Source organism: Peromyscus maniculatus, chromosome 3 (genome assembly GCF_049852395.1).
Source record: "Peromyscus maniculatus bairdii isolate BWxNUB_F1_BW_parent chromosome 3, HU_Pman_BW_mat_3.1, whole genome shotgun sequence".
In the NCBI taxonomy this organism is placed as follows: Eukaryota; Metazoa; Chordata; class Mammalia; order Rodentia; family Cricetidae; genus Peromyscus; species Peromyscus maniculatus.
In genome coordinates, this window is record NC_134854.1 from 15,043,867 (window position 1) to 15,066,866 (window position 23,000).

A 23,000-nucleotide genomic window follows, 5' to 3' on the forward strand; every position below is an offset into this window, starting at 1 on the left:
ATTAGACATTTCCATACCTGAAACACGTCTGCTTTGTTCTTTAATAAACTGATCTCCATCTGCTCATGCCCTTGGACATTTTTTAGCACTACAACCTGCTGTGTTTAAGCTCCACATAACTTTGCATTTCCTCGTTCATAATTAACTAATTATACTCCAATCAATAGTGTAGATCCTGATTTTACAATGTAAATCAGGTAAATGAGATAATGGCTAGGGGGTCAATCTCTTTTTATTTACCAAGCCCAGCATGAACATTCAATTTCATTACATCTTATGTACCTGAACAGCAGTGAATCTTACTGGCAGGCCTACAGAACACCTAAGGGTGATCGCTACAGGAAATAAGCCTACATTTTTTTTTTTTTTAAATAAAAAATCACTTGTAAAACCTGTCTCCGTTCACAATCCTTACTGTTATCTAAATTTACAAGGTGATGGCTCAGGCAGCTATGGATAAATTCCCCTTCATATATCTTGTCTTCTGTTATATCTGCCTATGTGTCCTATTAAGTCTCTTCAACAGGTTTCACTAGTCAAAAATAATTTCAGAAACGAAAAAATATTTTGAAAACTGTTAGTGTTCTAATCTATTGCAGTATCTTTCTGAATTCTTTTTTTTTTTTTTTTTTTTTTTTTTGGTTTTTTGATACAGGGTTTCTCTGCGTAGCTTTGCGCCTTTCCTGGAGCTCACTTGGTAGCCCAGGCTGGCCTCGAACTCACAGAGATCCGCCTGCCTCTGCCTCCCGAGTGCTGGGATTAAAGGCGTGCGCCACCACCGCCCGGCCATCTTTCTGAATTCTTAAACAGATCTTGGTAAAATGTTTCCATATTGTGAGTCAAGTAAAACATACCGATGAGGATGTATGTAAGAATGTTTAAAGTATGTAACTTTGAGTGCTTAAAAAGTGTTTCCCTACGAAATAGGATATACAAACAGGGAAGGAGGCCAACTAAAATGAATATTATTTGTCAGAAATCTATTTTTATGCCACATAAAATATTGGATAAACATTCAGGAAACACAAAGTACAGTGATACATAAGTGATGCATAAATATCTAAATTTAAAACACAATACAGGCTAAAGCTAAACATTATTTTCATATGATACATAATCCTAAGTCTTAAAAAACAAAACAAAACCCAAGAAACAAAAAGACCAGGACATTCTGGGCAAGCAGTGTTGCTCTATTTGTGAAATAAATATTTAAATGAGTTTTTAAAAATGAAGGAAGTTGTACGTTGTATGTTTCAGAAGAAATTACTTTTCTACAAACCCTCTGTCCAGAAACAAGTATTTTGAGAAATCCGAGCCCCTTAAAGACATCAACATTCATTATTAATCAATACTGAATATATTATTTTAAACAAATAATATACACAGTTGTTCTCAAAGTAATCCTGACTTAGTAATCCCTGATCAGCTAAATCAACATTATTTTGAACCTGTTACAAATTCAGATTGTTTCATCTCATCACAAATCTACAGAATTAAAAACTCCAGAGAGGCAGGGAGAGAACATGTGGTGGAAAAGGAGGATAAGAAGATGATAGCCAAGTCTCATCAAATTCTTCCTGTGACTCTGATGCATCACTACCATATCATCTACTGGGTATTTTTTCAGAGGCATTTAATTCCTTTCCCAATATTGTATAACATGGTGTGTGTGTGTGTGTGTGTGTGTGTGTGTGTGTGTGTGTGTGTGTCCCCACCATGGCTTTAGAGCTAGGATCTCTCATTCGCCTGGTACTTGCCCAATCTGTATGGTGGCTGGCCACTAAGTCACAGAGACCCTGCTGTCTCTGGCCCCAGCACTCACTGGATTACCAGTCTGACCCAGTGTACCCACTGTTCACATGGGTACTGGTCCTCATGCGTATGCACACTGTACCAATTAAGCACGCTCCCAGCTCCTTCCTGACATGTTAATTTTCTTTCACTTCTGTTTCTGTGGCATATAACTGTCAAATACCTGAGCTGTCATTCCCCTTTACACATATTTATAAGATATAAATCATTCTGAAATATTTGCTTAGATAAACATTAATTTTGCTATTTAATAGCAATGGACCAGTAATGGGCAAAAGCTAATTTTCTACTGTTATTTAGGAGATTATTAAGAGAAAATATTTCATTTTTTTCTCTTCAGAAGATGGAGACTTTTAAGAAACTATCATTTAGGAACTGTGCAACTTATACTGGTAATGTGTAAAAAACATGTAACATGGGTTGTTTACCAAACTTGGAAGAGTATAATCTACCACTGAAAACTAAAACATGAAGAATGGTAATTGGTCTTTTCTAATGATAACCAATGGGAAAGGGCTTTTGGTTAACAGTGCCATTACAACCACACTACCCATGATTTCTCAGAACTAAAACAGAAATGCAGAGGAAGGAAAAAGAAACCCTAATTAAAAAATATCCACTAATGTTTTCTTACCTTATGCTAAAAGAAAGTTGGCCTAAGGCATAGTTCATTTGAAAAATGCTAATCTGCTACTGTCATTTTTCATAAAGTTTGTTGGTGTTCACCAACTTTTCCATAAATTAAGTAATAATAGTTGGTTCTTCTTTATACCTAAAAAAGCATATTGCTTTTCCTAAGGATTATGGATATTTTCTCCAGTGCTATAATATCTACCAATAAATTAATAGCATCTTTATACATTATTTCCTTCATGTTTAATTTTACTAAACATTTTATCCAGTCATATGGTTCCTATAACTACAGATTACTAGAGACACCAACTTTACAATTACACACACATTGGCTATCTACAGCTTAAACTATTCCAAATGCCCATATACCTGGAAAAATCCAAATCCACAATGATAAACAATGGAATTCCAAGATACAATTTGACAATTTACATGTGTATGTGCATTTCAATTTCAGCAGTCTCTTCTAAATCAGTTCAAGATAAATGGTTCAATATTCAAAGTATTTCTGCCGTTGACTTAAAACTGGACCAATAAAGCATGAAGATCAAATGTAAACTCTGTAAACCTCAGGGAAGACACAGGTGCTGGTGAAGATCTTTCAGCAGGCAGGTTGTATACTCAACAAGCTCTGTATCTCCCTCATTCCATAGCTTCACATTTAAGTTGAAAAAAGTAAAATTGCATGGAACATACAGAGTTCGTATTAGATGAAACAATAAGGAATGAATTTGGGTATTTCTGAAAAAATTACCTACAGACTCATACAGATAGTACGTTTATTCTTGAGCTTAAATTCTAGTTATCAAATGTCCATGCTAATATCAAGTGTTTTCATACTACTCAAAACCAGAAAGTTTTAATCTTCACCAGCCTTTCACTTTTGCTGAATATCACAAATAGAAATTAAATTTGAGTCTAGAGTTGTTCTCATTGAAGAATTTCTTTCATGTGTGAATACATGTAGTAAATAAGTTGATACAGACTTGCAGATCAGTGGCAAGCATTGTCCTTTTACAAACAAATAATGGAGGTAATTGTTCAACAAAGGGAAGCACAGAGCACGTAAGTCCCACTGGCTTCCTTTAGTCTTCATGCAGTCCAAATACTGTATTGTCTCGGGCCAAAGGAGCAAGAGGGAAAGACATTTACCCACTAAAACAATTCTGACAAGACAATACCCACTGTTGTTTTTAAAAATGCGTACACCAAGTGTTTCTGAGTATTGTAACAAAAAAAAATAGTAAGAGAAGGGGAGAAAGAAGAAAATAGAAAGAAAAAAAGGAAAAAAATCCACAGGCAAATTAACTGCCTTGTCTACCCATATAACAGACCAATCAATTACATTCTATCCAAACCTGACAAGCAAAAGCACTTTTTGCAGTGATAAGCTTATGGGAAGGACAAGATAGCTGTTCTCCTTTAGTTTATATGCTCTATTGAGAGTTTTATCCACATTTTAAAATCACACTTATAAAAGAGGTTTCCGGGACTGCCTCCGAGGATGAGCTGTGGCAGAGTTGGGTCTCATGAAGGGTATCTACACAGTAAAGTGATAAGAAAAGAGCATTAACATTTAAAGATCATAGCAGCTCTGTACTATGCCTTATGAAACATACTAATAATACCACAGTAGATTCAAATAACAAAGAGATAGAATTCCTCACCCTAAATGCCATAGTCTTGGGCAGGTTCTCACTGATTACAAGTGAATATTTTAGCTTTTGAACACTGAGTTGCCTCCTCTTGTATTATTGGTAATAGTTTTTATTATCAAAATCAATCTATTTTATGAAAGAATGGCTTGAATATAAAGGAAATGCATTTGATCAATTACTATTTTGAAAATTACTGAGAATGGCAATTTTACAATGCCTGAGGAAACATGCAACTATATCTCTATACTGGCTTCCTTTGAAAAAGACTGTATTAGAAATGCATGGCTAACATTATTTGCAAACTTTGTGTCTTGATTTTGAGAGGAAAAATCTTAAGGGCTTAGAGGGCATAAGTACCTTTTTTTTCTTAACTATGGTAGAAACAAAAGTTCACCATTTCTTTCACATATTTAGAACTGTAGAGATGACACAAAATTGCTAAATAGTCATACATCATTAAAAAAAGTTCATTTTTTAAAGTATTAGAAAGATGTGTTTAATGCTTCTAAGTTCCACTGAGAAAAAAGAAAGTGAAAAGAGGCACACAGAGAAATAAAGCAGTACTGAGGAGAGCTAGCATGCCAAACTCACCAGAGACAAAGAAAGCAAAAACAAAACTTTTCCTACAAAGAAAAGACAATAATGTGAAACAATGCTAAGAAAAATGCTATACTTATCAACAAGAGAAGCGATAGCAAGAGCTGGACTCTGGCCAAATAGAAAATCCTGTGCTAAAATTTTCAGTACTTTGGTCTCTATGTGAAGAGCTTTTAGCACACTGGGAATCTGATGTTTACTTTGAACATTAAACAGTACTAGGAAAACTTATTCTAGAGGAAGTAACCTTTTATAATGCAAGCATGTTTCACTCTCAATTACAAAAAAAATAATGATGACTAACAGGTAAGTGAAAAGATTTCATAGTTACTTGTGATAGTCCTTGGAATATGGATACATAATTTATCAAGGAAATCCATTTTAAACTCCAATTCAATCCAAGTCGGATTTTAACTCTGGGAAAACCAAATAGTTACTCCTAATATTCCCCTTAATATTAAATTTCATCTAATACTTTAAATCTAAATGCTAGAATAAGCCATATAACTTGTCTTCAGCTCTAATATGTCAAGATAAAAAAATGTATTATTTTAAATCAAAGCTCATGTTTTAACCTAGCAATTACCTTATTTGTATTTAGTAAGCTTTCTTTGAAATTAATATAGAAAACACAGTTTCAGAGAGTTTCGCAGACAGATGAACCAGAAACTCTAAACACGTTCTGCAGCTTTTATTAGCTGTGCTGGTGTAAGAAGTATCTGCTCCGCCTGACTAAGCCACATACAGTCAATCAGTGCAGTGTGGTGACGTAGGATGTCTGATGCCAAATGCATGGGCCTGACAGTTATTATGGCTTATATTCAATATTCACTTCCATCACACTCTAAGTGTGTGATCTTAGGCAAGTGATTTTCCAGTTCCTCACTCACAGAATAGGAATAAAATTAGCTTCTGTCTCCTATCTGTATTATAGAGATGGTTGCTGTGGGGATTAAAAGAGAACAATACACAAAATACTAGCAGCACAACAGGAACACAATGAGTGGGAACTGGTATGAAAGCTAGCAGACCTGTCAAACAGGACAAACTGTTATATATTAAAATTTCTTTTCTACTATACAACAATTCATACAATGTACTTTTAATACACACTTAACTCAATTTTACATTGTTTGCTGCTTCTACACCACAGATCACTCACATCTAAAAGATATGCACATCTCACAGGTCTTACCAGAACTGATGGGCATAGTACATGCAGAGAACAGAGTCTGGGGAGGGAGAACCTAATATGAGGATTATTATAATTTTCAGGCCACAGGTATCTGGAAGTGACATTCCTTTGTACCTGTTATAATACATCATTTCCTAGGTACCACAATTTACCACCAACCCCCAAGTCTGTACCACACCATCTGTCTCATTCCCTTTACCTCTTCCATCATTAATATGACCAAACTCCCAAAGCCAATATAAAGTAAAACTCCTGCTATACAAATACCATGAAGTAAGTTATTCATTTTCTATAACAAAATGAAGTCAATAAACCCAAGAAAACAATGTAGTTGGGTTCTAACACTAAGGCGGATACTATTTGTTTTGTGGTTCTAAGGACTGAGAGTTTTAAGGGAAGACATGGGGGCTCACTTGGACAAAAACTGTTCATTGCTGACGAGAGCTGTTTCACACAACAAGAAGTTTGAATATCTGTCTCTAACACGAGTTTGTTTCCTGATGCTTAGTCAATGCTGGTAGATAATACAAGTCCTAAATGAATGGTGAGAGGTTATACACTTCCAAATTCTTTTCAGATCTGGATATTATTTCTTTTCTTTTCAGATCTGGATATTATTTCTTTTTGGAATCTCTGTATTATAAATGTTACAAATTTTGAAAGGAAAAATGAAGGTTAAAGCTTTCATTTTTACAGATGAGAAAATGACTAAAAGTAACTTAATTCAAGGTCATTCATCTTGCCAGTAACAGAACTGATTAGAGATTCCAGTCTGCATGTTTGGATGTGTGTGTGTGTGTGTGTGTGTGTACAGAAATATAGATAGGTAAGTGTGCGCTTGTGTATGGAGGCTATAGGCTGAAATCAGGTGTCTTCCTCAATTACTCTCCAATGTACTATAGTTATTTATTTTCTTGAGATGGAGTTTTTCATTTGTTCACTGATTCATACAGGCTGGCTGGTCAGTAAGCACCAGCTGGGATCCTGTTTCTGCCTTCTGGTGCTGGGATTACAGACATACACCACCATATTAACTTGTGTATGGGTGCTGAGGATTGGAACTCAGGTTCCCATCCTTACATAAGAAGCATTTTACTGACAGATTTCTCTCCAGCCCTAAGGAAAACCACTCTTGCTACATGATTAATATAACCATTGATATATGTAATAAATAATATTTGTCTAAGTTAACAATATAAACATACTACAATGGAAAATAAGTTTAAAATTCAAAATTAATTGTATTGAATAAATGAACAAAACAAACATTTCACTATTAAATGTGCCTGAAACCAGTATTTTTTCTTATTTTCAATTTAATATCCCAGAAACAACATATTTCACTATGTAAAGCTTCTGTGATTTTATGTGTCTGCTTTACAGTCATTTTATACAATCATAGAGAATTAAGTACAAATACTGGTAAATTAAAAATATGAGTCACACAAATTTACTTCAAGGTTTAGTTTTCCTGTATATTGTAAATTTATACAGGAATTATTAAAATGACAAGAGTAGATGACAAAATTAAGTAATATTGTAAATATTACATGTGAGGGAGTAGGTTAGTCCCCGTACATGTCCAATAGTATCATCAAGTCAACCCAATTGGAACATTAGAGGGAAAAGGCATGGTAAGTCAACATTTTGTTTTTAGCCCCCAATTTTTTGAGACCTTAATAGGAACAATGCAGTGGCAGCTGGGCTGCTTTCTTATCCAACTGAGAATGTTTGGAAACTAAATATCCCTTTCCCAATCTTTACCAACAGAAACATACCCTTTACAAATTACTTTTAAATGTAAGAATTCCTTTAGGGAATTCCACTGACTTTCTAATTCCTTCTTCAGAATCTAGTCTTTTGATGATGTATCACTAAGCATAACTTTAATTCTAAAGACGTTGACTTTAAATCACCAAGCATTACTTTTTATAAAGCAAGGTAGGTCAAAAGCAACAAGGACAAATTCCTAGTGGAAGGGATGTTGAAAAAATATTTAAGAACAACAATTAAGAGAACCCAGTATTAAACTTGGCACTCTTCTGTGCTGAAAGCTTTCTTCTGTTCTAACTGTCCACTAGACATTCAAGGCAGCTTAGAATAAAGACAGAAAGGGCAGTGAAGAACTGCTGGTCTGGTGAGTAGGACAAAGGAGAGCATGTGACCTGCACAGCAGCTAAGACACTGGGAAATTTCCTCGATGATATCAATACATAGAACTCAAATCCTGGATATGTTATCGGGCAAAAGAAAGACACAGAGGTTACAGGAAATGGTATAACTCAGGCACAGACTAGCAGTAAGGAGGAACGCATTCTCTGTTCTGACTTCCAACACTGATCATCACCAGTGAATGACAGCTCCCCTCCCCCACCACCATTGTTGTCAGCTGTTGACTGATCTTGGCTATTTTGACTGGAGTAAGAGGAAATATCAAAGCAGTTTTATTTGCTTTTTCCTGATTACTACGTATGTTCAACATTTTCTAAGATGTTTGAGCCACTTTTCTTTCTTTCTTTTTTTTTTTTTTTGAGAACTGTCTATTCAAATCCAGAGCCCACTTTTTAGTTGGGTCATCTGTTTCTGTTAATCTTTGTTTTTGTTTCTCTTTTCTTTTACCCTCCCTCCTCTCCTTTTCTTTTCTTCTTTCCTTCCTTCCTTCAGTTCTTTGTGTACTCTGAATATTAAACCTCTATCAGATGTGCAGCCGGCAAAAATTCGTGCCCACTCTGTGGACTTTGTCTTCACTGGTTTCTTTTGTTGTACAGACTCTTCAGATTTCTGAGGTGCCATTTGTGAACTCTTGGTCTTACTTCTGGAGTGAATGGGATTCCCTTCCCTACACCCCTATATTTTGTATGGTACTGCTTATGTTTTCTTCTACCATTTCTGGACTTCAAGTTTCACATAAGGCCTTTGATTCATTTGGCATTTATTACTCTACAGGATGCTATACACAGGTCTAACTCCATTCGTCTACACATGGACATCCAGTTTTCCCAGCACCATTTGGTCAAGATGTTCTTTTCTCCAGTGTGCAACTACTATGGAAATCAGTGTGGAGAATTCTCTAAAAGATAAAGTAGATCAGATCTACCATGTGAGTCACATACTGCACTCCTTGGCACATGCCCAAAGAACTTACCATCCTACTTCACAGATCCCTACTGTAGCCATGTTCATTGTTATTTTATTCACAGTATCAAAGAAATGGGAACAAACTTATCCTTCAACTAATTAATGGATAATGAAAGTATGACACATATATACAATGGAATTCCACTTACCTATAAAGAAAAATGAAAATAGCAGATAAATAGATGGAGCTAGAAAAAATTATACCGAGTGAGGTAACACAGACCCTGAAAGACAAATGCCATATACACCCTCTTATTTGTGGATCCTTGACCCAAATCTTTAGATATACATATATAAGCTGTAACAACTGCAGAATTCAGGAAAATATAAAGGACCTCTGGGGTGGGTAGAATGGTACTAGAAAGGTACACAGTAGGACACAGTGTTATGAGAGGGAACTGGCAAAAACTGAAGAAGCAGACTTCAGCTGAGGAGTGGGGTGGTATGGCAGCAGCAAGAAGAGAGAGAAGGAGGAGAGATATCACTAAGGATGGTGGAAAGAGACATAGGGAATCTATTGTTTTATAGTTACTTAAAACACATTAGATATGAATATATACAAGATTATGGGTATATATACATATACAGCTTAAAAGAATTGGCAATGCATGCAGTGAGTATAAAAAAACAAATTCTTCAAATTCTAGTAACACAGATATATGTATGTGTATATATATTGTGTATACATAAATGTATACACACACACACACATATATATATATATTGTATTTTTATTAGTTTGAACAAAACCTTAAAACATGTTTCTATTCACAGCTTTTAAAGTGTTTATCAGCTGTAGTTATTTCCAGGTGGAAGTTTTAGGGTCACCGCAACAGAATAAAGGCAATTTATACCAAGCCCTTAGCCAACATCAAATTAAATGGAGAGAAACTCAAAGCAATTCACTAAAATCAGGAACAAGACAAGGTTGCCCACTCTCCCCATATCTATTCAATACAGTACTTGACGTCTTAGCTAGAGCAATAGACAACTGAAGGAGATCATGGGGATACAAACTAGAAAGAAAGAAGTCTAAGTTTTGGTATTTGCAGATGATCTGACAGTATACATAAGTGACCTGAAAACTTCCATCTGGAAATTCCTACAGCTGATAAACACTTTCAGCAAAGTAGCTGGATATAAAATTAACCCACAAAAATCAATAGCCCTCCTATAAACAGATGGCAAATGGACAGAAAAAAAATTGGGGGAAAAACAATTTTCACAATAGCCTCAAATAATATACAGTACCTTGTGGTAACTCTAACCAAGCAAGTAAAATACTTGTATGATAAAAAGAGTAAGACAGTAAAGAAAGAATATGAAGGAGAGAGCAAAAGATGGAAAGATCTCCCATGCTCATGCAGCAGTAGGATTGGTATAGTAAAAATGGCCATCCTAACAAAAACGATCTACAGCTTTAATACAATCCCCATCAAAATTCCAACACAATTTTTTATAGATCTTGAAAAGACAATCTTCAGCTTTATATGGAGACAAACAGACACACACATACACACACACACACACACACAAACACACACACACACAAACACACACACACACACAACCAAAAAAAAAAAACCAAAAAAAACTAGGCTAGCTAAAAAATGTTCTTGAATAATTAAAGAACTGTTGGAGGTTGTAGGATGACTCACCCCTAACAGGCTTGAGGGCCAGCTAGCCCAAACAAGTAAAAAAGATAATTTCCAAGAGCCAACCTGGGTTCTGCCTAATTGCCTTAGCAACAGCCCTTGAAATATGATCTGGAGATGACCCAGACCAATGAGAGGCAGCCATGTCACACCAGCAGATGCATATTCATCAGGTGGGATGGAGGGTATATAAGGCGTGCCTCTTCCTGAATAAACTCAGCTTGTTGTTTCAACATTCTCCCAGAGTCTGTGTGCCTACTTGGCCCCCTGCCCCAAAAGGAACAGCACAGGACCCTGCTACAGAAGGTATCACCATTCTGAATTTCAAATTGTACTATGGAGTTATAGTAATAAAAACATCATGGTATTGGCACAAAAACAGACACATTGTTCAAGAGAATTGAAATAAAGACCCAGACATAAACCTATACACCTATAGACACCTGATTTTTGTCAGAAATATACACTGGAAAAAGGATAGCATCTTTAAAACATAGTGCTTGTCAAACTAGATGGCTTTCATGTGGAAGAATTCAAATAGATCCATACTATCACCCTGCACAAAACTTAACTACAATGGATCAAAGACCTCAACATAAAACCAGATACATTGAACCGGATAGAAAAGAAAGTGGGAAATAGCCCTGTACTCACTGGCTTAGGAAAAGACTTTCTGAACAGTACACTCTTACCATAGGTACTAAGATCAACAATTAATAAATAGACCTCATAAACCTGGGAAGCTTCTGCATGGCAAAAGACACCTTCATTTGTACAAAGAGGCAGCGTACAGAATGGGAAGATTTTTTTTTTTTTTTTTTTTTTTTTTTACCAACTACACATCCATTAAAAAGTTAAAATCCAAAATATAAAAAGAACTCAAGGGCCCTCACAAGAAACACCAAGAGAAACTAACAAATTTAAGAAGTGTCCACACCTTCTATATTGATATTGACCACCATGGCCTTTATCATCAGTGACTACTATCAAATGTATTTTCATCTATCTTCCAAAGTCTTTTTAATGGTAATGGGTGCCTGACACTTCCACTTTGAGGAAAAATGGAACTGATTTTGTTGCTGTTTTTTCTAGTGTGCACAGGTATTTCATGAGGTACACTGCTTCGAGCTTTGGGCAGAACACAGCAACTCTGTTATGTTCCCGGAGCTCGAATTGGCTGCTGTAATACTTCTATTAACATAGGACAGACTTGAGAAGTAAACCTTTACCTGTTAATTTTTTAGATACATGGAGTCTGACAAAGTTACTTAAAAATGATTCAAGCTGAGGTTTTGCAGAAAGTATGATGACCAATAGGCAACCCTGTCTGTACTGGTTTCAGAAAAGCAAACCATCATTTTTAGAATTTATTACCTCTTTTTAAGACAGTACCTTATTAAAACAAGGTTACACAAATTCATTATTATATTTACATTTATCCTTGACAACTGTATCCTGTTATTTAACCAAAGTTTGTTTTATTGTACCCATAGTTTAGTTCTTTTGTACAGGAAAGAAAAAGATTTATGAAAATATTTAAAGTACAATGACCCAGTTTTTTCTTTCTTAAGTACTGCATTTTTATATTTCCATATTTCTAAGATACTTAGACATTTCATCTTAAAAAAATATAGTGACTCAAAGAGAGGTAAGTGTTCATGACTATATTATTGAAATGATAACCTTAAGATTTAAGTGTGCAGCTGTTTGTGTATTTATTGTGTATGTTTATCATTTTAAGTGCTAAGTTAATTCATGAAGTCAAGGACGGTAAGTTTGATACAGTCCCTAAGTTACAACCGGTTGAGCTCTGTGATAACTGACTGATAAACCACATGAAAGTAATTCTTTAATATATTCTCTACAAAGAGCATCAAGGGGAAGAGGTCTGCTTTAAACGAAATTGTTAGGGACCCCTCTAACTGCTCAGTGAATCAGATCAACACAGCTGAAGACAAAAGATAGGCCTAGGCAAATGGAATCAATGGGATTCAGTCACATTCCACCAAAATTACATCAATCACTCACCCTTTTTTTTGGGGGGGGGGGTTTCAAGACAGGGTTTCTCTGTGTAGCTTTGCGCCTTTCCTGGAACTCACTTTGTAGACCAGGCTGGCCTCGAACTCACAGAGATCCGCCTGCCTCTGCCTCCCAAGTGCTGGTATTAAAGGCATGCGCCACCACCGCCCGGCTCACCTTCCTTTTCTACTGAAACCTTTCTACTCTTCTCTTTTCTTTTTTTTTTTTTTGGGGGGGGGTGGTATTAATTACTAAAGGGTCACAAAATTGCCTAGTTTTATCAAGGATCTTTTTGTCTGCAACTATACATCCTTTTAAAAGGTGAGTAAAATTTGATGTTTAGCACTGCGCACACTGAGTAAAGATTTTCAACCATTCTTCTAAAGGTTTCATTTGTTAAAAAGTATTTTTACTAGCATTTCAAAAATTTACTTTATCACTAGATTTAGATTCTAATCTGTGTCCTACCCTTTAAAGATACTGAAAAATGTTCATGTATTCAATCATCAAATTAAGTAGAGCATATAAAAAAGTCCCAAGAATTCAGTAGATCATGGAGTCATTCTGTGGGGAGTTTCTATAGAAATCAAGGAAAGTTGTATTTGAATTGGATCTTGAAGAAGCTAAGTATGTTTTAGAGGTATGAAAAGGAAGACAGGCTTCTTTGAGAAGAAAATGGGAGTAAAAACACAGGACAGGACTGCTAGCTTCATGTTTCTGTAGGTTGGGGAAGGCAGCATATTCACATAAAGGACATATATAAAATAAAACCAAGATGGCATACTAATACCTAGAGAGATGTAGGAAGATCCAAATGACCAATAGGCAACAGGTCACCTAAGGCTGCATCTAAAATTAAAAACAAAAGACAGACTGCTGCCAGGTTTGGAGGGTCTTGTAGGCTAAGTTGCAAAGTCTGAATTACCTTGCAAGAAGTGGACAGTCCATGGACAAGTTTAAGTATAATAAAAAGCAAGATCATGTTTTAGAAAGACAGCTGTATTAAAAAACTGAAGGAGTCCACCTATAGGTTATCGCAACAATTCAAGAGACTTACGGAATATATCAATATTTCCTCACTATAATCCTAGAGGTGAAATCTATGATCCCTCATTTACAAATAAAATCCAAAACACATAGACTATGTAGCCAGCTCCAAGTCATACCCAGTAAGTGCTGGGCAAAGACCTGAAACTAAACACTTTCGAATTTGAGTATTTAGCCACTACTGTTTTTATTTTGTTCTTTTCCAGCTGCTCCCATCCCCATGTTCAACTACTAATACATGGAGCTAAAACAAAACAAAAACTACGTTGTGAAGATTTTAAGAAAAGATAAAGTGCTGTGGGATGTCATGTATGCTGTGAATATATGTTGCTATGATTGATTGATAAATAAAATGCTCATTGGCCAGTAGCCAGGCAGGAAGTATAGGCAGGATAAAGAGAGAGGAGAATTCTGGGAAGTGGAAGGCTGAGGCAAGGAGACACTGCCAGCAGCCTTGATGAGAAGCAGGATGTAAAGTATCGGGTAAGCCATGAGCCACATGGCAAGGTATAGATGAATAGAAATGGGTTAACTTAAAATTGAAGAACTAGATAACAAGAAACCTGCCATAGCCATATAGTTCTTAAGTAATATAATCATCTGAGTGATTATTTTATAAGTGGGCTGTGGGACTGTGGGGGGCTTGGCGGACCTAGAGAGAAACTCTCCAGCTACAATAAAGTATTAAGGAGAAAGACTATTCACTGATAATAAACAATGAAAAAAAAGACATAATAGATAAGTACTTAGAGAATAAGAGGGAAATTACACCTAGCAATTTGGATTTCTACAATGGAAATAATCCACCCATTTAGCATTCATCACAGAACACATAATCAACACCCTCAAAAGGCAAAATGCTATACAAAAGATGACACTTCAGCAAGTGGCTTTGCCAAGTTTTGAAATTAGTGTCCATCTCAAGTTAACAAAAGGCTAAGGAAAATAAGTAAGCTGCTTTAAATCAACAGAACATGATTCATAGTCTAGTAAGGAAAGAAGGTGATATCACAAATGTATGATAAAAATTATTTTAAATGGCAGTGCCTTAGCAGATCTTTAAAAACATGTCACACAAAACTACACATGGCCATTTCACAAGAAAAGAGATAAAAATGTTCATTACCTAAGTGAAATATATTAGCCAGCTACTTCATAGTATCACATCAGTTTTCCCTTTTTCAAATATAGAGATTTGAATTTCAATTTCTAAAAAGAATCAAAATAAAACAAACAGAAAATTTATTAACCTAGAAAAGTATCTGCAGTGTCTACAAGGCTATGCACTAAAAGTCATTTAAAAAAAAAATTCCCCTTGGAGGAAGGATTGTAGGAGGAGCCAGAGGAGTCAAGGACACCACAAGAAAACTCACAGAATCAACTAACCTAGGCTCATAGGTGTACACAGAAATTGAACTGACAACCAGTGAGCATGCATGGGACTGACCTGGGCACTCTGCATATGTTACAGTTGTGTAGCTTGGTCTTTTTGTGGTACTTCTAGCAGTGGGAATAGAGGATGTCTCTGACTCTTTTGCCAGCTTTTGGGATCCTATTCCTCATACTCAGTTGCCCTGCCCAGCCTTAATAGGAGAGGAGGTGTCTAATGTTACTGCAATTTGATAAGCCATGTTTGGTTGATATCCATAGGAGGCCTCTCTTTTCTGAATAGACAGAGGAGTGGATGGGCGGGCTGGGTGGGGGTTTGGGAGGCAGGGACTGGAAGGAGAAGAGGGAGGGAAAATTGTGGTCGTCAGTATGTTAATAATAATAATAACTCCCCTTAAAAAGAGGCATTGATACAGAATAAAATCCAAATGGCATCAGTAAGGAACAGTTAATTTCATAGTTACAAAATACAATCAAAATGCCAATTTCTATTCAGTAACAGGAAACTATTACAGTAAGTTATCCTTATATTCATATTAGGATACGTTTTATTACTTTTTTCACTTAAAAGTATCAGACAATTAACTACAGGTAACTGCAGCTAAGAGACACTACTACAGACTAAAGTAATATACATCTTCAAAGGTGAAGACTTAGTGGAATTAAGAAGTAATTTTTTAAAGTTAATCCAAGAAGTTAATATATATGTTTTAACACACTGTGACAATAATTAACCTTTAAAATAACCTTAAAACACACACACACACACACACACACACCCCAAAAACCTAACAAGGGTCTAGGAGATAGCTCGGTAGGCAAAGTACTTGCTGAGTAAACATGAGTGCCAAAGTTTAGATCCCCAGCACTCAGGTAAAAGTCAGACACTGTGTGTCTATAACCCAGTGCTACACAGAGATAAGAAGACATCCAAAGCTTACTGTATCAGTGAGCTCCAGATTCAATGTGAGATACTGTCTCAAAACTAATGCCGACTTTACATTCAAGCAGGAAGTGGTTGGTTACTGCTACAGTTCTTGCCAGGTGCATCATCAGTAGACACATTTTTCCAGACCACTACTGTAGCTCACTTCTACCTTGGTAGAAGGGATATGGCCCCAAAGGGGCTACCCATGTGCCAACACATTGTTCTATACATACACATGCACATACAAGTAGCACTAAGTGGACTCAGTGGATTTAAAAAAAATAGCACATGAGGTTGGGAAGTAAAAAGAATATATAGAAGGGATGGGGAGATGGAAGAGGGGAAAGAATGGGGGTGAACTTCATCAAAACAAATATGCATGAAGGAAATTATCAACAATTTGAAAAATAAATGTGGTTTACTCAAGGCAAAATAAATTAGAGGGTGACAGAGGATGACATATTGCACAAGCAAGTGTACCTGAAGATACACATACATACATGCATATACCATGCACACAAAACAAATTCTATCAATCAAACACCCAATTAATCTTTTTTTTTTTCCTCAGAATATTCTTGCCTTGTGATGACTTCCCATCTTCCTGGCCATGCTCATTGAGTCCTTCTACTCTTCTTGTGGCCTAGGGCATGCTAGGCAGATGCTACCACCTGAGCTACTGCTACAGGCCTCCATGAAGGCACTTTTGAACAAGGTATATTTTAGGAAGTTCTCATCTCCCCGACCCCTGCTACCCAAAATCAACCTTGTCACCTCCATGAGTCGCTTTTACTTTTTCAGGTCACATGTGTCCTTTTGCTACCTCTGTCCTTCCTCATAACTTCCTTATTACCCTCTCTTGGCCTTCTTTTAGTGACTTAGGCTTTACCCACATTTATACACACATGTGCACATGCATGCACACATACATATGAGAGACTCAAATCCACATATAAGAGAAATGAACAACTGTCTTGAGTTTAGGTTGTCTCTCTTAAGTTTTGAACAGAAATGCTGAATTTTTCAAAGTTGAAGGAGTATAATGACTAAGCCCAAAGAAGCGGTCCTAACACAGTTTGGTGTAACTTGTATGTGATTTAGAAAATCTGAGAATCTGTGGTTTGCTTAGTTGGCGCAGAATTGGTTGTGACTCACAAGATACCAGAACTACTGAAGTGAAACCTTGCCTTTGCTGGGACAACTGATGTCTGGTCAGTTAGAGCTAAGAAATCAGCAGTGACTAAGAAGGGACTAGCATCATGGATTTCCCTAGAAAGGGGAAATAGAAGAGATCTCTTGGGTAAACTGAGGGTGGGGGTGGGAACTTGAGGGAGCTGGTTGGGCGGGCTGGTACAGGAGGCTGGTTGAGGGTGGGACAGGGGGAGAGTAAAGAAAGAGAAATTTTGATGGGTGAGGGCACACTTCAGGGACAGGGAAAAACCTGGTGCCAGGTAAATTCCTAGGAACCCACAAGGATGACCCCAACTAAGACTCCCAGCAATAGTGGAGAGGGTACTTGAACTGGCTGCCTCCTGTAATCAGATTGGTGAGTACACTAATTGTCATCAGAGAGCCTTTATCTAGTAACTGATGGAAACAGATGCAGAGATCCATGCCAAGCACTGGGTGGAGCTCCTTGAGGCCTCCTGAATAAAGGGAAGAGGGAGTGTACAAGCCGGAGAGGGGTGGGGAGGTCAAGGTCATGACAGAGGAACCCATAGAGACAGATAACCTGAGCTCATGGGAGCTCATATACACTGGATCAACAGTTAGGGAGCCTTCATGGGACTGACCTAGGCCGTGTGTGTGTGTGTGTGTGTGTGTGTGTGTGTGTGTGTGTGTGTGTGTGTGTGTGTGTGTGTGTGTGTGTGTGACAGTTGTGTTGTGTAGCTTGGTCTGTTTGTAAGGCTCCTAGTAGTGAGATCAGCACCTGTCTCTGGCACTTAGCTGGCTTTTGGGAACCTGTTCCCCATGCTAGATTACCTCACACAGCCTTTATGCAGGGGGAGAGGCTAGGTCCTACCTCAACTTGATATACCATGCTTTGTTCAAGCCCACGGGAGGCCTGCCCCTTTCTGAATGGAGACAGAGGAGTGGATGGAGAGGGAGGTAGATGAGAGCCAGGGGGAGGGGCAGGAGGAGAGAAGTGGGGAGAACTGTGGTCCCTATTTAAAATAAATGAAAAAATGTTAATTAAAATAAAAAAAAGAGCAGCATCACTGAGGTAAAATCTTCTGGGAAGTGTTCCTTAGAGTTAGCACACAGAAGCTATGTTCCAGAGGCGGCCAAGGTTGTACCTTGAACTGAAAGCTGAACTGGTAGTGTAAAAGTCACCCAGGTGGTAGCATGGTTTTGAAGGCATAAGGGGTCATGAAGAGCAGCTGAGGCCTGGTACTGTGAGAGGCCAGTACAGGCAACTGGTAAAGGTGCAGTCTCAATAGCAGCTGAAGCTCCAGGATTAAGGGAGTCAGTTAATGAAGAGAAGTTAATGCTTGGCACCATGAAAAGCGCCCATGCTAGGCGACTGGTAAAAATGCAGTCCAGTTGTAGCAAGAGACCCTCGTGTTTGGATATCCCAGTAGGATGAGATGACTGCCAAGAACAGCAGCAGCAGTGAATGGAGCCAATGAAGCCCAGAAGACAAGCTCTGTGTGCTGCAGAGGGCGGAGTCTGAGAAGTGAGGAGGGCCTTTGGAGATGCTGAGTGGATCCCCAGATTGGGGACTGAGTGATTCACAGCTGGAGTTTGGTTTTGACTTTTCAGATTGTGACTGGCTCTTCACTCTTGAAGTAAGATATTATTTAACTTATTTTTTTAATTTGATAGGAGTCTACTGTTGAGAAACATTGGATTTTAAGACTATGGATTTTAGAGTGGATATTTTAAAGAGACTGAATTTTTAAGTGTTTGATTTTTAAAGACTGTGGGACTTTTTAAGTTTATAAAATGTTTTATACTGTACTGTCGATATTAATGTATGATCTGGGGGATGAACAAGAAAGGAAAGGCTATGGTTTAACAGTGAGGAATTTGTGTGTGAAGCTGACAAGGAGTCAGTTGTGCTGCTTAGTTTTATGTCAACTTGACACAAGCGAGAGTCATGTTAGAGGTAACTCTATTTTCTCAAGTGAGAAAATGCCTCCATCTTGGAGGGCCCAGTCTACTGAGGGTGGGCCACCCATGGGCTGGTAGTCCTGGGTTTTCTAAGAAGGCAGGTTGATCAAACCAGTACGAGTACCCGCTTTGGCCTCTGTATCAGCTTCTGTCTCCAGGTTCCTGCCCTGCTTGAGTTCCTGTCCTCACTGTTTTTGGTGATGAACCGTTACATGGAATTGTGATCTTTTTTTTGGTCATGGTGCTTCATCAGAGTAATGATAACCCTAACTAGGACAGCCAGCCACAAGGATTTTAGGATTCACTTGTATTCTCAGTTTCCTAACGTGTTTTCCCCGTTTATCAAATAGACAGAAATTTGAAGTATATATTATGTGTCTTCTTCAATCACTCTCAATATTACTTTTTGAGACAAGGTATGCCTGAACTTGAAGCTCACTGCTTTGCCTAAACTGGCTGCCCAACAGTCTTCCTGGACCCTCCTCTTTCCACCACATATTTACATGTATGGGCCACTATGTTCAGCTTTGTTACATGAGTTCAGAGATCAAACTTAGGTTTACACGGCTGTGCAGTAAGCACTGATCTTTTCGAGGAATCTTCCCAGCCCCCAAAATTGCTTCTTTTTTTTTTTTTTTTTTTTGTTGTTGTTGTTGTTTGGCAGGGTTTGACTATGTTGCCCTGGCTGGCCTGGAACTCCTTATATAAACCAGCAGGCCTAAAAAGCACAGAGGTCTGCCCGCCCCTGCTTCCCAAATATTGGGATTAACAATGTGTGCCACCATTCCAGGCTGCAAAATGGCATTTTTGAGCCAAATCTTCGATCAAGGTTTCACACAACTTAAATATTCTTTGTAAACTCTGAAAAGGGGGATTAAATAGAACTGAAATTAATGTACATAATAATTCACTTAACTATTTCCCTAATTCTAGGCATTTATACTGGTTACAAATAATATTTAATACTATAAAAAGTCCATGAAGAATATTCTTATATACAACTTGTGTGTAGTGTGTGTGTGTGTGTGTGTGTGTGTGTGTGTGTGTGTGTGTTAACTGCAGACAAACATTAAGGGATCAAACTTGTTAAAGGAAGACAAATATGTGTCTTTCACATGTACTTCCTAGATTTTATGCACACACAAACTCAAATATACATATATGACACAAAAACAGAAGCAAAACTGTCTAGGGCAATTGTTCTCAACCTTTGGGTCATGACCTGTTGGGGATCAAATGACCTTTTCACAGGGGTCACTTAAGATAATCTGAAAACTCAACATTATAATTTGTAACCATAACAAAATTACAGAAATGAAGTAACAACAAAAATAATTTTGTGGTTGGGGGGGTCACCACACCATGAGGAACTGTATTAAAGGGTTGTAGCATTAAAGGTTGAAAACCACTGCTCTAGGGGAACAGAGGGGACAAGAGAAGGCGGAGAGCACAGGGGATATAAATTTGAATTGAAAAGTCCTTGTGTAACACAGTGCCATGCACATTGAATACAACCAATAAAATAAGTTTATGTTAATTTCTGGATATGCATCTGGAAAGAATCTTACAAGTACCATTTCTTCAGTAACCAGAGGTTCACATTTAATGCCTTTGATTCTTACTGTTAGGATGGTATCTAGAAAAATCAGGCTTATTTAATTTTCATGTGGCCAGAACAAGAAACAAACGCACATGAAACTGATTAAATCTGTGGAATAATTTAAATAGAGCTATAAAGCTTTTCTGATTTGTTGAAATGCCATTTATGATAACATTTTACTTGAAAAAAAGGAAGACACTCATAAGAAAATGTACCCTGGACAATATAATTGAGAGAATGATTCTGCATGTTAAAGCTAACATACAATATAACAGGAGAAAATGCACATTTCTAAATATTTTTATTAATTTACTTTGAAAACAGATTCTTACAGAAGTCAGTGCTTGGTCACTCTTCCTCTACATTCCTAACCTAACTTTGGTTTCTTTTTTAATGAAAAAAGGGAAAGTCAGCAAAACAAAATGTCACCATTAAATCATTTTGCAACATTTTGTGTCAAAAATGTAATGGGAAATGCACACATTCAGGGAAAGGTTACTGCTCTTCCAGAACATCTCACTCAGCTCATGCTCATCCTTTTACATAACTGTGCAGGCACTGATAGTTTTCTCTCACAATTTAATGTGGCATTTGAAGGATGATGGCATTTTCAGGAAACCACAGGGCAGTGATTTTAGTGGTTATCTGGCTGAAAGTGATGCTGTGATGGAGACTAACTGCTATTTACAAGCTGTGGTAAAAGCCAGCTACTGAGCCATCTTACAGCATCAGCCCAATTCTGGATTATGTATTTTCTTACTAAAACATGAGGCCACTCTAGAAATGAGAACAAAATACAAGGGAACTCTTTTCACAAAGGTGTCTGCTCTATATAGAGACACCGATATTTATCTTTAAATTATATTAAATGCATTATAATATGAAAAGGTAATTCTGTAATTTATAACGGTAATTTGTTTCAATTTAGGAAAAATGTAATTATTTCTGGAAACGGTTTCATAGTTAAGAATTAAAATGAAGAGCAATCTCATATCACCCAGTAAACTGGCTAGTAGCAATACAGGCAATACACAACATGCTACACCTACCTAGATAATATAAGTCATGTTTATCTATAAACATTTCGTTATATTTTTAAAAATCCACTTGAAAAAAAAAAAGACAAGCTTGTCAAGTTAAAGCAAAATTCTACCATAAACCTTTTTATAAACAATAAATAAAAAGTGAGTGCCTTATAATTAACTCAGACTTTTGACAGGATATAGTCTATAAAATACATAAGACCAAAATGAGAAAAAATATTATAGGTTAATAATATTAAAAACAGTAATCACCCAAATTTTCTACTATAAATTATTCAGAATTTCTTACAGCTGAGTAAAATCTTACATTTCTAAATTTCTCTTCTTTATGCCCAATATTAAAAAATTATGGAATGCTGAGACTTAAAGGGTATTTTCAAGTCAATTCTGGGGGCAGGGCAGTTAACTCATTCTGTCAAGTATTTGCTGTTTAAAAATGAAGACCTAAATTTGACCTCAGAACCTATTTTTCTTTTTTAATTTAAAAGAAAAAAACTCAACAGTAACAAAAAGCCAGTTGTGATGGTATTTATAACTGGAGTGCTGCGCAAGACAGGAAGTGAACCTTTGGCTCACTGGCCAGCCAGCCACACCTACTTGGCAAACTCCAGGCCAGCAATAGTCCATGCTTCAAAAACCAGGTAGACTGCTCCTAAGGAAAGATATCCAAGGGTTAACCTTTGACTTCCATACACACAAGGTACTCTCAAACACAACAGAAAGCCCCACAGCATACAAATATGACAACAGTGTAATACAATGCTCAAATAGTGTAATACAATGTCCTCAAAATGAGACAAGTTTCCAGAAATACTATCTGCATTCTTCAAAATTACATAGTCTACCTGCAGAGCCTCATCACAGGTCAACTTCAAATTAACTGGCTCACTAACTGGAGTGCTGAGGAGTAAACCTGGGTCTGCCAATAAGCTACAACCCTGTGATGACTAATCTCAATATAACCCTGAGATCTAGCAATGCCTGGGAGATGTATCCCTGGACACAACTGTGTGGAAACAGTAGGTTAAGGGATATGGCTTGACCTGCCCACCCTGGGCTGGGATCCTGGACTACATAAAAAGAAACTAAGTAGAGCACAAGCACTCCTCTCCCTCTTCTTCTTAGTAAAGATGCTGTGTACCAGCTGCCTCAAGCTTCTGCCAGCACGCCCC

General features: G+C 37.2%; 1 protein-coding gene across 8 annotated transcripts in view; it reads right to left on the reverse strand.

The window, feature by feature from the left end:
* Phf14 (PHD finger protein 14) overlaps nucleotides 1-23,000 on the reverse strand; it is a 146,091-nt gene that overhangs the window by 37,550 nt on the left and 85,541 nt on the right. Inside the window, exon 17 of one of the 8 annotated variants that reach the window (XM_006984250.4) lies at nucleotides 612-3,985. The exons of the other annotated variants lie outside the window; for them this stretch is intronic. Within the exon in view, the coding sequence (XP_006984312.1) occupies nucleotides 3,973-3,985 (13 nt within the window). The 3' untranslated portion in view covers nucleotides 612-3,972. Of the gene's footprint in view, nucleotides 1-611; nucleotides 3,986-23,000 lie in introns of those variants that run through there. 8 annotated transcript variants of the gene reach the window in all.